Consider the following 17,694-nt stretch of genomic DNA (forward strand, 5'->3'; position numbering starts at 1 on the left):
CAGGTCTCGGACAAGCCAAATAATTTTAGAAGCAACCAACTTTCCCCCCCTGCTCACATTAACTCTGAAGTCAGTTCCAAAGAGTTGGAGCGAGCTTAACCCCCAGGCAACTGTGAATAGGACAGCAGCCTGAGCATGTGAAATAACTAAGACAAAATACCAATACCAGGAGTCTTCCTTACGAAGGTTTCCATTTTTCTCTGCTCTCGTTTTTATCGCATAATCACATTTGCTTCCCTCATACAATCCCTTCCTTTTCTGACTTTGTAACCCTCATGCGTGCTTCATGGAAGTGATTAAAAACATGTTAGAGGCAAAACAGGAATTTAGACTAACATTTCCTGTTGGTACTGGGTTCTGCAATGCTTATTCAGAATTAAGGGCTTTCCTGCAAATTAGTATATAATGGGTTAAATGCATGTTTATGTTGGCATAAAGTCCTCTGGTTTCTTTTCTTTTTTATGCAAAGCAAGAGACACTATTCCCCCCAACCCCCCCAACTTTTAAAGAATCCTTAATAGATATTATAGCGGCGCCATTCACACTTCTGTATAGCAGTTGAAGCCTGTGTCAGCACTTCCATTATGAATCTTGTTTTTGAAGGATTTTATAACCCAGCCATAAAAATTTGCTCTGGGCTAAAAGCTGGTTATAGCTCAGGGAGCTGAACTTTTCTTTCTTTTTCCTTTTTACTTAAAAGAACCTCGGATCGTTCAAGTCACACCAACATATCATTTTAAGAAGCAATGTGAATAAAAATGCTATGTATATGGGCAACTTTTAAAGAGAGCATAGTTTTGTTCCTAGAAAACAAAATACTAATTAGTAACGCTATGTAACTCGCTAGCCCATCCTGCCAACACCGTTGCTCTAATAAATCCCTAAAACCTCATCAATCTACATTTAATTTTAGCAAAGTGAGCAGGACTATTAATATTCTGGTTGATCTGCTTGAACACTTCCGGATGATTGTGGATGAGGGTCCTGACACAGCATTTAGTACCAAAACCTGGCTGTACAAGGTGGGTGGAGTTGATCTGACTCAGCTCTGCTCAGCTGGGTATTTGATGCAGGATCAGTCCAACCTGGAAGTTTGGGGCAGGAGTCACCATTACCCCTAGGAATCCTATCTCCTTTACCTTTTTGCTCCAGTGCAAGACTTGAGGAATTGTACCCGACATTGGACCAGAAAGACAGATGCTGCTTGCTGGTATACCACCCAACCTGCTGCCCAGGGACATCCTTACACAAGGTGGCAGAGGCAGTCTCAGGCGTGATGTTGGATGATCCCAGCACAATCATTCTGGGAGGCTTCAACGTTCACTCCGAGGCTAGCTTCTCTGCACCAACCTGGGACTTCATGACCACCATTGCATCGTTCCTGGAGAGGGAGAGCCTTGCCCTGCTGGTTCATGGTAACCTCTAGACTTGACTATTGTAATGCATTCTGCATGGGGATGCCCCTGAGGCTGTTCAGGAAGCTGCAGCCAGTGCAGAATGTGGCAGACGTGTTTCTATTAGGGAGACCTACTTGTGGATCAGAAGGTCGGCAGTTCGAATCCTTGCGAAAGGGTGAGCTCCCGTTGCTCGGTCCCTGCTCCTGCCAACCTAGCAGTCAAAGTGCAAGTAGATAAATAGGTACTGCTCCGGCAGGAAGGTAAACGGCATTTCCGTGCGCTGCTCTGATTTGCCAGAAGCGGTTTAGTTACGCTGGCCACATGACCCGGAAGCTGTACGCCAGCTCTCTTGGCCAATAAAGCGAGATGAGCGCTGCAACCCCACGACTGGACCTAATGGTCAGGGGTCCCTTTACTGCAAACATATATCACCAATCTGGAAATAACTACACTGGCTATCTGCTACCGAGCCTGGTTCAAGGTACTTGCACTGACTGACAAAGCCATATACAACTTGGGCCTGGATACCTCAAGGAATGCCTTCTCTCATATAGATCTGCCCATTTGTTGAGATCTACCAGCAGAGTTAGTTTGGCTGTGGCATCTTTGGCAACGTGGCAGGCGGGAGCCTTCTCAGTGGCGCCACCCAGACTTTAGTCTCTTTCTCTGTGACATGGCAGCACCATGAGACAGCAGTCCAAGACCTGGTTATTCACCCAGGCTTTCAGTGGGATCTAATGCCAGCATTCGTGTTTTTTAGTTGGCTAATTGTGATTTATCCTGCCTTTAAAAAAAGAATAATTGCACCGTGAATTTTGAAACTGTTTTAGTTGTAGCCCACTTTCAAATTGCTGTTGGTTGGAACTCTTCTAAATTAATAAAGAAGAATGGTAGCAAAGTCTCAATGAGTGTACAAAAAACTACACTCAGTTCTTTGAATCCAAGACAGTACATCTTTACCCCTCTTTTTGTTTCATGTAATTATGTGTGTTAGATACATTTATAACACCTAGACTAACTACAATCTGAAATTTTCAAATATCATGTAAATTCTGGGTTGGCATAGTGCAATCTTGTTCTCTTTTTTTTAGGGCAATGTAATAAATGAGTCTTCTGGCTTTCTTTCTCATTTACTTTTTGCTACACTGTCTAAAACAATTATGTTTTTGTGTTTATGTATAGCAGATAGTTCCCTGCGGTTTCTGGCTACATATTGCATGCAGTCATTGCTCCAGTGAAATAAAAGGCTGTTTTGCCAAAGTCTTAAATAGGACCTGGATTTTAACCCATCATATTTTATGTTCTGTTGCAGCCTCTGCACATATTTTAAAAATGGGTGAAGAATTGCAAACTTTCTTCTTCCTCCCACCCCAAGGCTGCAATCTTGTTCTCATATACTCAGGAGTAAGCACCATTAAACACAATAGAACTTCTTCTGAGTAAACATTAGAATCCAAAATAACCACAAGATAACATCTACTGTAGGTATGGATAGAGGAGGTATTTTATCCAACCTGCATTTAAAACCGAATCTGTCAAATTTGCACTTCCTAAAATAATATGCAAACCGAAACTTAGCCATCCTTCAAAATTCACACTTGTCTGAATTTTGTGGTGCAGTTCTCCAACCAAGCATTGTTTGCATAAATGCATATATTAGAGTAAAGGGTGCATAAAAATGAAGATATTAGTGGAAGTAACATATAAAACCACACCATATCAGGGAAAGTTACTTTTGTACATTAGTCAAAATTATATATAAAAACGTACTTGTTAGGAGAAATTCACACTAAAATGCTGGTGAATTTTCATGAGGATTTCTTTTTTAAAAAGAACTGAATTTAAGTTTGGAAAAATGAGGAACAAAGAGAACCAGAATTGGCAGGTCATTCTATCCCTATCAGTAGGGTCACCTAAATGAGCATCAGGAACCTATGTGGCTCTCCCTTCACTTCTGACCATTGGTCATACAACACAGTAGGAGGAAGAGAAAAAGAGAACCAAAATGGCTGTGATCTCTCTCTTGGTCCCTGGGTATTCACACTAAGCCATGGTTTGACATTGTGCAGGGGTGGGGAAACTTAATCAAATGGGGAACCTTTTTCAGCGTGAGGGTCATATTCTCTGTGAGTCCTGTATGGTGAGTAGGGCCAAAAGCGCAAAAACTGAGTGGAGCAATGGATGTATGAGCAATTTGCTTTGTATAGTAGGATATATTCCATGCAGGCAAGCAAGAAGCTTGATCACAGTTCAGGGCCGTTGGGGAGGGCCTTCCAGGAGGGCCAGTCAAGGCCTATAGGGAGGTGGTGTGGCCTAGGGCGAGTCCTGAGGGCTGGACAGAGAGACCTAGAGGGCTACGTTTGGTCTCCAGGGCTGAGGTTCGCCATTCCTGACTTAAATTTGTCTACCATCCTTCATCCTCAGATCTCAGGGCGATTCACAACATAAAATTACAATACAAAAACCACAAAATACATAGTAAAAATAAGAGCAACAACAAACCAAAATGGTGTTCCTGAACCTGGTAAAGAAAAGTCTTAGGCAGTTTTTTTGTCAGATGAAGATGCCACCTCAGTTCTACAGAACCTTTGTCATCTAATAAAATCTCCTCTACTTCCTCTTACAAGCTGAAGACTGGAACTTTTCCACCATGCCTAGGAACATCTTTTTATCCACCCTCACTCTCCATTTTAACATCCATTCTGAGTTCTGAGGAACTCAGAGAAATCTGAGGAAGATTTCTCACTGCTTTGTGATGTTTTAGTTGGCTCTAATAAAGCCATTTAAACCTATTACCCTACTGTTAACTTTTGCACACACCCTTCCCCTCCCATGGACCAGTATGGTTACCTGCTATTTTCTTGTGTGCTTAAATTGAAAGGTCTTTTAACACTGCCAGAAAATTGGGCCTAGAAGGCTCCCAGTGGGAATAAGGTTCCATCATTACGGGGTTTCCCCAAGAACTCCACTCTCTACCTTTTCGGAATAGATGCCTCTCACAGATGTTCATAGAAAACGATAATCTGGGTAAATCTTGGAAAGCGCTGCCTTCTTGCTGTATGCTGCTTTTCATTTCATTTTATTGGCTTGTAAACTTCTACACAGAAGGCATTTTATTTTATTGCAGCAGAAGGAAACATAAGGGACCAGAAAACAACCCATCATGTTCAATCATCTCAGGAAGTGGTGAGCATAAGAGAAGAAAGTTGTGTGCTCTCGTGAAGTAGGCAAGGATCTTTTCCTCTCCAATGACATCTGCTAGAAATAGCATCCCAGATAGGAGATGCTAAGGAGAGGCCAAGGACTGAACCTGCAACCTTCTGCATGAAAAGCACTTGCTCTACCACTGAGCTACATTCCCGCATGTGTTTTTGGCCCTTAAGATCCTGGCCTAAGGGCCCCTCCAGATGCCCTTTTGATTGAGCGTTCATGATGATTTGAGCTCATGGTGTTACTGGAGATGCTATACGCAATCAAGTTTTCAATACCATTTGTACTTGCAGAGGTTTTGGAGCAATCACACTGCTTCATTTGCAATAGGTTCGTGCCCTGTAGTTTCCTGCTTAAATTCTGTAGCTTTCCAAACCACAAATGTTCTGCACTTTTTGTTGCACTATAGCACAAGTATGTCCGCCCCAAGGCAATACTGCAATTGACAATGGGAAAGCATCACAGAACAACTGATAAAGCAGTATGATGTGTGAATGATCCAGTATAAAGCCACCACTAATGCGCTATTATCGTGGCAGTGACTTGTTACAGAAAGAGTACATTCAAAAAACCAAATGAACCCTACTCTAGAAGGGTCCTATGTCTTCATGTTAAGAAACCTAAATACAGTGAAGTAAAGCATGCCTTTTAATAAGCTGAGAACATTTTTTAAAAGCTTCGGTTGAAAATGGTCTCTGTGTTAAAAGAGCACTTCTTTGTGAAATGCCGTTTAATGCTTTTCCAAGTTCAGTTTTGCAACATACATCCGTCAAAAACGTTTCCTGAAATCTGAACGTGGGGTTTATTTTATTTTGGATCCTAAGTATTTTCTTTTCCGGAATAATAAATATGCACGATATAGGCTACCTTCTGTATAGAGGCTGCATTCTAAGATTACGTAGCTGTCCATTTAGAGAGGATTCAGGAGCGATTCTTTAGAAGGAAGCAAACCACTCGACCCTACCAACGTTGCTATGAGTTTCATAGGAATATTTCCTTTCTTTCCTGAAGACTTTGTTTAATTCAGTTGGAGATATTTAAATCCTTGTGGGCTTAACGCTGCCAATATACTTTTGTAAGCTCCTCCCAGGGAACTGACAGAGGAAGAAAAGCAGCAGATTCTCCACTCAGAAGAGTTCCTTATATTTTTTGACCGGACGATACGTGTGATTGAGAGAGCGCTAGCTGAAGATTCCGACATTTTCTTTGACTATGGTGGCAGAGATGTGGAAGAGAAAGATGGGTCAGTCCTTATTTTATTATTTTCAACATGATAAAAAACAAACAGATACTATTTGTGTTAGAGTGGGAGGGAAGAGCCTTTTTCAGTCCTAGGCACACACATTCCCTCATGGTCAGACCTTCCATATGCTAGTAGTGGGTGTGGCCAGAGACGAAAGTGGGTGTGGCCAATGTCAAAAGTATGCTATTGTCCTGCCATGCAAAACCCAGAGGTTCCTTCACACGGAGATCCACATCTTTCATCCATCTAGGCAGGCAAGAGGCATTCTCATAATTCAAGAATAGGCAAAAGCAGTCAGGGAGGGTTCAGAGTAGGGCCTTTGAAGGGCATGGCCTGAGGTGAGTCTTGAAGGTCAGATGGAGAGCCATCAAGGGCTGCATTCGATCTCCAGGCCTGACATTGCCCATTTCCGTGACAGAGTGTCAAACACTGGTAATTTATACATTTTAAAGACCGATAATTAGATTAAGTGGTGAAATGCATTCTTCTTTATCGAACCCTTGTTTTTATTATCCATGTATTTATGACATTTCTATAAACCACCTTTCTGCCAAGGCACCCAAGATGTTTTATGGTTGAAAACGTTGTGGCGGTGCAGTATTGTATGCACAACAGATAGCTGCTATAGTGTGTGAGAGCATATATAATATGATTCATCTGTTCACCTTTAAAGCTCCTCTTCTGGGGATAGTTGGCTTAATGTGAAGCTCCTAGTTACAGACCAAAAAGATTAATCCTTTAAGGTGGGCTTGACTCCACATTGGAGGTGGTTTTTACAGCCCTGGGTTTAGCTCCAAAATATGCAGTGGAATACCAACATTGAGGGTCTCCAGAGGGGCAGCAGGAAATATTTTTACTGCCCTCTGCTACCTGCTGGAGGTCACCCCTGACTCTTTGGTATGTTTTGAAGCTTCATTCATGAAGCCTACAGTATGGAATGTCTTGTTAGATTGACTCTTACTCACAATTAAAGTCAGGTGCAACAAACTAAAAAAAAAGAGACAACTATGCAGGTGCTTTGAAGTGCCCAGTGTCGCTTCAGGCCTTCTGCCACGTGGGTCAATTATACGCCTTGAATAATGTATGTGGATTTGCACTGGGGACAACATGAGGTATTGGTCAGGCGCAGCATTGACACAGTAGGCATACACTGACACAGGGATGGATTTACTATGTTAAAGAGGAATTTTTTTGCCGTTTTTACTTCAGGCAAAATAGTTTTCAGGGTGGGGTACAGAGAAGACACAGTCTTAAGAAGTCCCAAGACACTAACTAGCTAAAGAAACATAGTAGGGGAAATAAATGATTGGAAATCATTTAAAACTATTGGCACTGTGCAAAGTGAGACCTGGGCAAAGTGCCCTGTGGTGGGTCCCTTCTTATGTTTGATCCACCATTTTAATTTCCCACAATGCCCTGGAGGACCTGACATTATGAGTTTTCCAGGGCATTGTGGAAAATCAAAATGGAGGCCTGCAGAACCAGCTGCCAAGTGTTGAGAGCCCAGGGAAAGTGGTGGGCACAAACTGGGTGACTGGAGCCTCTGCCTTAGCATGCCAGCTGCTGACGCCAAGGCTGGAATTGTAAACCAACCACAACTTTAAGTGTAACTCTTTTTCAAACCCATACAGAGATGTCCAAGCTGGAGCTAACCTTTCCTTTAACCGTCAGTTCTACGATGAGCACTGGTCTAAGCACCGGGTTGTCACTTGTATGGATTGGTCCCTTCAGGTAAGATTTGTGTTTACAAAAGCACACCAGCTTTGGATATACATAATTTGGCAGAGTCTGAAAACGAAACAGTGCTACTAGTTCCAAGCTCTTAGACTTGTTTCTTGAACCACTTTCCCCAATGCCACAAATGCTGCATGGAAGCTGCTGTCTGAGGGAGATTTGTTACATGCCATAATATTCAATGGCCCAAGATTGGCGGCAAAATAAAACATGTCACTGCACTTGCCACAAGCCAAAGTCGCTCTGCAATTTGTATATATACCATGTGACTTTGATAAAGGAACCATGCCTCAGTGGTAGAATACATCCCCTGCATGTGGATGGTTCCAGATTCAACTCCTGGTATTATATCTCCATTTTTAAAAGACTGATAAACTGGGTAGTGTGCTATGTGAAAGACTTCTGCTAGGGAGCCGCCATCAGTCGAAAGCTCCATCTGCTCTATACAGTTAAAGCAGTATCGTACCACTTCAAACAGTCATGGCTTCTCCCAAAGAATCCTGTGCTTTGTTAAGGGTGCTGAGCATTGCTAGGAGATCCTTATTCCCTGCGTGAGCTACAGTTGTCAGAGTGATCAATTGTTAAATCACTCTGGGAACTGTAGCTCTGTGAAGGGAATACGGGTCTCCTAACAACTTTCTCAGCATCCTTAAGAAGCTACACTTCCCAGGATTCTCTGGGGGGAACCATGACTGTGTAAATTGGTATTCAAGCACATGCCAGGGAAATAAGGCTTGTGGAATCACAGTGAATTAAGGTGCTCTGTCACCCTAGTGCAACAAATCCACTTTTAAAAGGAAATGGACTTTCTCTGGTTAGAAAAGTCATGGGGGAAGGCATTGAAAAGTGGGGGGGGGGGTGAACAAATGAGTAATGGGAAGGTATATAAACAGCCCACAATCAAACCAGGGTGAATGCAGGATGAATGTTCATTGTCATATAACCTCCCTGCAAAGAAATTGGAATGAATGCTTAATAGAGACCAGATATAATCTAACCTCCATGTAAGCTTTGTGCAAGCATATCAGGATGAATGCTCAATAAATACGTTGTCTGAACCTCAAACTTGTAGCTTGCTTGAGGAAGATAATGCAGACCTTGGAGTAATATGCTTATGAGATATGACCACAGCTACATTTAAAGGGAAATTTTTGTAGCATCTATGCGTCTTAATCGAATCCATTTTGCAACAGGTATGCATTGGCACGTGGGTGGTCAGTAAGCATATGTGGATTTGTTCAGAACTGGGAAACCAGCCTGAGGAAACACTTATCTCAGGCTGTTCAAGGAGCTGGAAATTACATGGAATTCTTATCTGATAGGTTTTTAACAAGCAGCATTTACTGTATTCCCGGGACAGCGAGATAAAGTCAACTGGAAGGCAACTGCCAAAAAATGTAATTGTTCGTGCCCCCAGGCGCACAAGCATGTTTCTGTCTCCTGTTGCTTTGTTCTGGGGTGGCCCCAGCTCACCTTCTCTCCTCCGAAGCTTTATTCCTCTTGGATGTACACCTTAACTGCTCTCAGTGTCACTGTGCATTACGTCAAAGGGAGCGCTTTGACCTCTGACCTCTGGAGTGCAAAAAACAGTGAAGTAGGACAGACGCATCAGAGCACACTGTGATAACATTACACTGTACAGTGCACAGTTTATCAAAGGCATGCTGGAATTCACACAAATCAAGCCTAATGGAATTCTGCTAGAAAGGGGTGTGTGTGTGTGTGTGTGTGTGTGTGTGTGTGAGAGAGAGAGAGAGAGAGAGAGAGAGAGAGAGAGAGAGAGAGAGAGAGACAGGCAGGCAGACAGACAGACAGAGCATCACCATGATGGCGATGAACGGTGGATAGTATTATGCTCCTACTGTAACTTTTGGAAAGTTGTAAAATTTAATTTTGCCTTAATTGAAGTTGTTTGTCTCCTCGCTTTCCATTTGGACACCGCTTAAGATAGCACAACCAAATTTTGTGTTACAGTTCATGAGATCAAGAAGCAGGTTTATTTCAATGTTCGGATAAAATTGGGTGCCGTTTTGAATCAAGATGGTGGACTGAACCTTTCAAAACTGCCCATTTCAGTCACAGATTTCAAAACCACACTTTTTACTTTAAAGAATTCCCAAGCAACCCTGGGCTGCTGGCATCAGATCAATTGCCCTCAATATTGCATCGCTGCATAGTTACTGCCTGCAACCAAGTTAGCCCTTTGAAGCCCACCTACATAGGAGAGGGCCCATCACATAACATTTTGCCAAAGGCCCCCTTATCTTTGGAGCCAGTCTGGCTTGTTTACATGGGGGAAATATAGGTACTGACCTTGTTGAAGGATGTCGTGCAACCCTATCTGTATGCTACAATAGTTCCTGCTCAAATGTTATTTAATGCTTGAGTGATAAGCACAAATTAATCAACTAAAGCTTTTCCTGTCGTGAAGGCTAGCTTTATGTTTGTTGTGCAGCTGTCAAAGGCAGAAGAGCTCTGCCATAAAAAAGTTGGCAATCCTGATATGAAATGAAAGGCATAGTTTAGGCATTACAATTCCATTAGCTTCTGTTAACATTAAAAACAGATGTTCAATACTGCTGAAATGTGAGGAGCAAATTGTTTTTTTAAAAACACACACACACAAAAACCACCTAGCCTTTATCCTGGCCTGCTGTCTGCAACCCACCTCCACCCCATGTTAGTCCCCCTGCCAGGTAGTCTCCCTATGGGATTCAAGATGCACCTTTGAGGAGACATCTAGAAACAGTCATTTCAATTATTAGTTAGTATTTTTATGTTTATTTTATAAATCGTTTTATGCTGTCTCTATAACTGATACTTTATATGAGTTGGTGATAGATAAATGTTTTTATAAGTCAATAAAGATGGATGAATGGCGTTCTCCCCCACAATCCTGCCTACAGAGCCCTACCTTTTATGTGCCTCCAGTGGCTTTTAAATGGTACTAGATCTTCAGCTACTTTTTTTAAAAAAAAAATCATCCATCGTTTTTATTACGGTTTTTAAACTTGCGCTTGTATTGTTTTATTTCCCAGTGTGTATCTGACATTTCTGCTGCTGTTCATCTTACGATTTCAGTATATTTTTGCCCATGCTTTTTATTGTAAGCCATGTTGTTGTTGTTGTGGTTGTTGTTTGTATGTCTGTGTGTCTGTCTGAAAAGGCGAGTTTCAAACATTTTAAATAAATAAAAAATGATAAAACACATTTATTTTATACTCTTATCTTGAGAGTGGAATTACTTCTCTCTCTCTGTCACACACACACACACTTACTTATCTAAGCATAAGCCCCCTTGAGTACAGTGGCTGTTACTCCTAGGTAAGCCTCAAAGGATCAAAATAGACTCTAAGGTCTGTAGAAAATGCAACCTGAAAAAAAGAGACATTGCACATACTTTTGTAAACCAAGAAATCTTTCTTTATTTATTTGTTTTGAAAAATAGATTCCAGAGCAGTGTACAGCAATGCAGATAATAAATTAAAACTTAGTATAATACAATATCTTGTAAGATAGATCAATATTAGTTATCATGATATCACAAATGAGAGAAGATTGTGGGTTTTTCCTGCAGAAACTCTCTCTCTCTCTCTCTCTCTCTCTCTCTCTCTCTCTCTCTCTCTCATTTTGGGTGACCCACTGGCGTTTGTTGTCCTCTTGCTAGCTTCTATTTTGTTTCAAACTCCTCTGATTTTTCTCAGCAGCTAAAACTTTGTTCCCCCTTGCATGCTGAAATTCAATAGCATGTTCTTTATCTGCACAGTACCCGGAGCTTATGGTTGCTTCCTACAACAACAACGAAGATGCTCCTCATGAACCTGATGGCGTGGCCTTGGTCTGGAACATGAAATTTAAGAAAACAACCCCCGAGTATGTTTTTCATTGTCAGGTAAGATAATAAAGATAATCTCAAAGACTAACAAATTTCTTATGGCATAAGTCAACCTTTGCCGACCTGGTGCATTCCAGATGTTTTGGACTGCAACTTCCATTAACCCCTTAGTGGTCTGCAACCCGTTAGTGGTGGTAGAACATCTGCTTTGCATGCAGATAGTCCCAGCTTCAAACTCCAACATCTTCAGGTATGGTTAAGAATGCCCCCTGCCTAGACCTCTAGAGTGTCACTGCCAGTCAATGTAGACAACATTTACTGTATTTTTCACTCCATAGGGCGCACCGGACTATAGGGCGCACCTAGTTTTTAGGGGGGGGGGGAATAAAGGGAAAAGCCCAAGCTTCCCCCGACCCCAGCCGCCAGAACAGGTCCGGGAGCAGCAGCAAGGTTGCGCGCAGCCTTGACACCGCTCCCGGAGCTTGCGGGGCTGGGGGCGCGCTCTGAAGGCTTGCGGATAGCTGCCTGAAGCCTGGAGAATGAGAGGGTTCGGTGCACACCGACCCCTCTCGCTCTCCAGGCTTCAGCAAAAGCAACGCGAAGCCTCCAGAGTGCTCTCCCTCTACGCTTTGGAGGCTTCCCATTGCTATCGCTGAAGCCAAGGAGCCTGCATTCGCTCCATAGGACGCACACACATTTCCCCTTCATTTTTGGAGGGGGAAAAGTGCGTCCTATAGAGCGAAAAATACGGTAACTCAATGGACTGATAGTCTGAGTATACAGCAACTTCCTATGATTGGAGGAAGGTTCCATAGCTCTGTGGCAGAGCAGAATCCTTGCATCTCCAGGTAGATGGACAAATGTTCTGACTCATCATAAGATGGCTTCCTGTGTTCTCAGCAAGTGTGAGAGGGCATCAGGTTGGAGGAGGCTGACATAAGCTTTCATGGATTAGCATCCACTTCATCAGATGCATGAAGTTTTATCTTGAGTTAATAATGTTAATTATGTCATGATCACTGCCTGTACTTTTCTGCATTTCATTTCCCTCCGACCTCTGTGTTTGCAGTTCCCAGCCATGTGTATATCTCTGTGTGATATACTCATGGCCCCGGAGTAAAGACGGTCAACGTCGAGGTCAGAAGGAAATGGAAATGCAGAAAAAATACAGACAGTGATAACTGCTTTATCATCAGTCGTTGCTTGCAAAAGAGTGTTGGTGGATAACACAGGTTTTGCTGCAACAGACTTAACACAGCTACCCTTCTGGAAAAAGGTAAAGCGGTTTGTTTTGTACTGTGCTGAAGACTCCTGTGTGACTCAACTGCCCACCATTCGGAAGAGGTTCAGGTTAAAAATATAGCCTTTTGGAAAGAGCACAAGGAAGCACGCTAATGTTTTTAGAATGCATGCAATCTTTTAAAACAACAACATAGCCCAGTTGGAGACTGTGTGTCATTTTCTGTCTATTTTAAACAATCCTCAAGAGAGTTCGTTTATAAAAACCTCACACTTATGAAGTAAGTGTGGTGTACCACTTCCTCCTCCAGCTGGCAACATGTGCTTTCCCACCCACGTAAATTTCCTTCTGCCCTCTATATTCCAGAGCAGCCGGCGCTCCATTTTAACTTCGTTTGCAGTGATATTGCAGCCGTTCACCGGCACAGAGAGCGCTTGTAGATAGCAGCTTTGCCGATAGCATGGTAGAAACGAGGTCAAGGTGACAATTCCCACCGATTCCTGCTTGATTAGCGGTTACGGTGCAGATGTCACATCGCTGTCACTCTGTACTTTGTCATGAACAGCTGAGGCAGGAAATCAAGAGGCGTGTCTCCAACATGAAGGGTGTGTCTCCATGGGTCATTTCCCACACGCCCCTGAGGACAGGTAGCCCAATCCACATCTGAAACCAGGTGGATCCCTCTTTGGGGCTCGCCTTCCAGATTCTGTAATAACCAGTTGAGTGCCTAATAGGATGGGGAACCTATGTTCTTCTAGACAAAAGGAAGCACTTCTTCACACATGGTTAAACTATAGAATTCATTCCCGCAAGAGGCAGTGGTGGCCACCAACTTGGATGGCTTAGGAGGAAGATTAGACATATCGAAGGGGGATAAGACTATCAATGGCTACCACCTTGATGGCTTTGTTCTACATCTACGGGGGCTTCTGTTATGCAAGCATAAATCCTTGTGCTAACAGAATGAGAGGACTGGACCATTCAGTGTTTATATGCCACCTAAGGCAGCTCACACAAACAATTAAAAACATAAAATACAACTGAAACAATGCTATTACAATTGCAAAACTAAAAGCAAGGGCTGTAGCTTAGTGGAAGAGTATGTGCTTTGCACATAGAAGGTCCTAGGTTTTATCCCCAGCATCTCCAGGTAGATTTGAGAAAGATCCTGCCTGAAACCCTGGAAAGCCACTGTCGGTCAGTGTAGACCATACAGAGCTGGATGCACCAATGGTCTGACCCTGTATAAGGCAGCTTCCTATTTTCTTAGATGAACGGCAGCCTACAAACAGTATACAGTATAGGCTAGCACAGTTCAGATTCTAAAAAGCAAAAACCAGCAACAGTTTAACCAGTTAAAATACCCGATGGGTATTGAAACAATAAGGTTTTCAAGGCCTCTTTAAAAGTAGATAAGGATGTAAGGAGGAGTTCCACAAATATGGGGCCACTGCTGAAAAGGCTATATCGCTCTAGCACCTACTATTCTGATAGCTTTGGTAGTACAATAGCTTTGTAAACAAGCATTTTGGTTTCCCCGCGAATGGCCTGGTCCTCAAACACTCTGCACTTCAATCAGGAGAAAGTTGCACTCGCCGAGCTCAGGCAGTGCTGGATTTCGGCATCAATGTTGTCCCTTGTGGAAAGATAACTGCCCATGTAAGAGAAGTGATCGACACTTTCCAACGTTACACCATTGAGTTGGATTTGTGGTGCTGCAGAGGGGTTGTTTTGTGCTTGTTGGTGCAGCGCTTTGGTTTTTTGGATGTTGAGCAATAGGCCAAGCTTTTCATAAGCTTCTGTGAAGATATTTAGGATGGTTTGGAGGTCACCTCTGAGTGTGCACACACTACGTTGTCATCAACATACTGAAGCTCTATGAGGGAAATTACGGTAACCTTACTCAGATTAAAGAGTTTTCCATCTGTTTGATATATGATTTCTACAACGGTGGGGAGTTTCCCTTTGACGAAGTGTAGGATGATGGCAATGAAAATAATAAATAGAGTTGGGGTGATAACACAACCCTGTTTTAACAGCTGATAGCACTGTGAATGGTTCACTTTGAGAGCCATTGTTATCTACTGTATGCTTGTGAAACATGGACCACTTATAAATGCCAACTCCAACTCCTTTAAAGATTCCATCAACGGTGTCTCCGAAAATTTTTACACATCACTTGGGAAGATAGGTGAACCAATGCCAATGTACTGGAAGAAACAAAGATCACCAGTGTCAAAGCAATGATTCTTCAACATCAACTGGTCATGGACTGGTCATGTTGTTTGGATGCCTGATTATCATCTTCAAAAGCAACTACTCTATTCCAAACTTAAAAATGGAAAGACTAATGCAACAAAAGAGGTTTAAAGACTCTCTCAAGGCAAATCCAAAAAAATGTAGTATAAACACTACAATTGGAGAACAGCCTTTACCAAAGATGTCATGGGCTTTGGAGACACTCGGACTCAGGATGCAAGGGAGAAATGTGCTGAGAGGAAGGCACACTTGGCAAATCCACACCGTGATCAACTCCTGCCCGGAAACCAATGTCCCCACTGTGGAAAGACGTATGGATTCAGAACTGGCCTCCACAGTCACTTACGGACTCACTATTAAGACTGTGTTCATGGAATACAATCTTACTCGGTTACAAGTAATTGTCAAAGAAGAAGACTACTCTGGTACATCTTATGGCAGTGAGTCTGAGAAGAAAGGCCTTTGATGCCAATTTTAAGCCCTGGGCAGGTTTATATGTGTGTGGATAGTCTTTCAGATTTTGGCTCAATAAGCTCCTGAATGAAGAAGTCCGTATCGAGATCAGCCCTTGAAGAGGAGAGGAATTCTTTCCAAAAGAAATTGGGCACCAATAAAACTTGGCGCTTTTTGAGAAAAAGCAGTTGTTGTCTCTTGTTTTTGCCATCCTTCAAATAACCTCTAATGCCAAACTATTTAGGGCTTTCAAGGTCAATACCAACATGTCTATTTAAAATCAAAGTTTGGTTTAATCTAGTTAAGCGTGCAGAGGCTAAAAATAAGGAAGGATTCAGTGAATGGGGAATCATGTGAGGACTTTCACATCTGCCACGAGAGTCAGCATTTTTGTTATGTTTCTGATCGAGATCCACTAAAATTACATCTAGTTTGAAACCACAAACAACCTGAATCTGGATTTAAGAATGTGCTAAAGGCGTACGACTGCAGGAAATGCCATGACACTATTTCTTTAAAAATCCCCACAGATATTTTAAGTGCTCTTCCCCAGTGCACTGTTAGCGTTGCTAGCTGGAACCATGCTTGAGCTACCGTCCTTATGGGGTAGAGGGTGGGGAGAATAGCGGAGCAGAATAGGGGCCAGATAGAATTTCTTTTTCCTGACTGGTTAATGATAGCTCATGTGATCAAAAGAAGTCACCCTTGGCTGGAGAGCTTACTCTTGGCCTTCTAAATAAAAGCTGACTTACCTCAGAGTCTGGAAGGCAAGTAGGCCATGCTCAAGATTATAATGATGTCATTCTTTGATTACTTAGTGGAAACCAACTATGTTATTATTTAGTCTCATTTCATATATAATATATATTAAAATCTGCAAAGGAAATGGTGCCTAACCTGCACCCCAGACTTCCAGTGTTCACAGTTTTATTTATCAACCGGGTCCAGTTAAAAAACATTAGTCATTGGTGGGGTCTAGATAAATGCATTTCATCGAGCTTGAAGAAAGACAAACAAAAGCATGGTTTTAATTGTTTCTTTCCAAGAATTGAAAGTGCACTGTAGTCCTGGACAAGTTTACTCAGAAGTAAAGCACACTGAGGCAGTTGGGCTTATTCCCAGATAAGGATGGATGAACCTGTCAATTTCATTTTCTCTCATTTTCCCAAGCTTTAGTTTGACACATTTCTGAATCAGTGTGTGTGTGTGTGTGTGTGTGTGTGTGTGTGTGTGTTTTGATACCTCACAAAAAATCACCAGCATTTTAGCGGGAATTTCTCTTAATTTACAAATTTTTATGCAGTTTTGCCTAATATATCCAGTTTTCCAGTGAGGCCGATAGTGAGTTGTAGTTCGACAACATCTGGAATGAGGTTAGGGTGTTAAAGGTTAAAGGCAGCACTTTGAACTGAGCCTTGGAACTATGTGGTAACTACTGCAGAACTTTAAAGACCAGCAGTCCTCATTTCTATCATGTGGCTCAGTTAAAAAGCATGGCTGCTGCATTCTGGACCAGTTACCTCTTGTTTCCAGATCTATGCTGCAAAACTGACTGGGGCCATTTCCAGGCTGTCGCTGTTTTGCGGGTATGATTCAGTCATAAAGTGGCAAATTTAGGTCGCACAATCAAATTGGATTTGTCATTCTTTGGCATCAAACCCACTTCAAAACACACACACACACACACACACACACACACACACACACACAAAACCACCCAGAAAATGTTTGTGGTATGAATGAATGCTTGGTAAACAGTGACACTGTACAATCTTCATACCAATTATGTGCAAAGAATATATCAGATTGAATTCTTAATCAACACGTCACCTGGAAGAGCCCTGGTTCCCACATTCTTATGTAACAGCTTCCATGGGTCATCCTTTGTGGAAGAAAAAAAATGTTACATCAGGACCAAACCAGGATCTTTGATTGCTGTCATGAGGACAGCCACAATTGGCTACAGTGACAGGTGGAAAGTCTTGCTTTTGGGCAAGGGCGAGACTAGATGGGACCCAGCTCTATGAATCTGTGAAATGCAGAAGTGGCCCTGGGCAGCCTAGAACTGCAGACTGACAGCCATGCTTGGTACATGGCAGTGTGATGTTGGGTTCTGCAGATGTTTCTCTTTTCTTTCTAAAGCATCGCCATCCAGTCATACTCACCATGGTAGGCTCCATGTCATTGCTAACCTGTCAATTTCTGTGTGGGATATGGCCTTAGGTTTTCTATTTTAATTTCAATAAAAGCTGCCCAGGCTTGGAAAATACTGTGGCTTGCTTCTAGAAATCAGCCCCTTAACCACACTATAGAATGTTTCTCT

General features: G+C 42.4%; 1 protein-coding gene across 8 annotated transcripts in view; it reads left to right on the top strand.

Annotated features, from left to right (window-relative positions):
* Positions 1–17,694, top strand: part of DYNC1I1 (dynein cytoplasmic 1 intermediate chain 1) — a 237,002-nt gene that overhangs the window by 133,855 nt on the left and 85,453 nt on the right. For all 8 annotated transcript variants that reach the window (XM_077936958.1, XM_077936956.1, XM_077936960.1 and 5 more), the window contains 3 exons: positions 5,688–5,850; positions 7,482–7,581; positions 11,351–11,476. In XM_077936958.1, coding sequence (XP_077793084.1) covers positions 5,688–5,850; positions 7,482–7,581; positions 11,351–11,476 — 389 coding nt within the window. The remainder of the gene's footprint in view (positions 1–5,687; positions 5,851–7,481; positions 7,582–11,350; positions 11,477–17,694) is intronic.

Source organism: Podarcis muralis, chromosome 12 (assembly GCF_964188315.1).
Source record: "Podarcis muralis chromosome 12, rPodMur119.hap1.1, whole genome shotgun sequence".
NCBI classification, from domain to species: Eukaryota; Metazoa; Chordata; class Lepidosauria; order Squamata; family Lacertidae; genus Podarcis; species Podarcis muralis.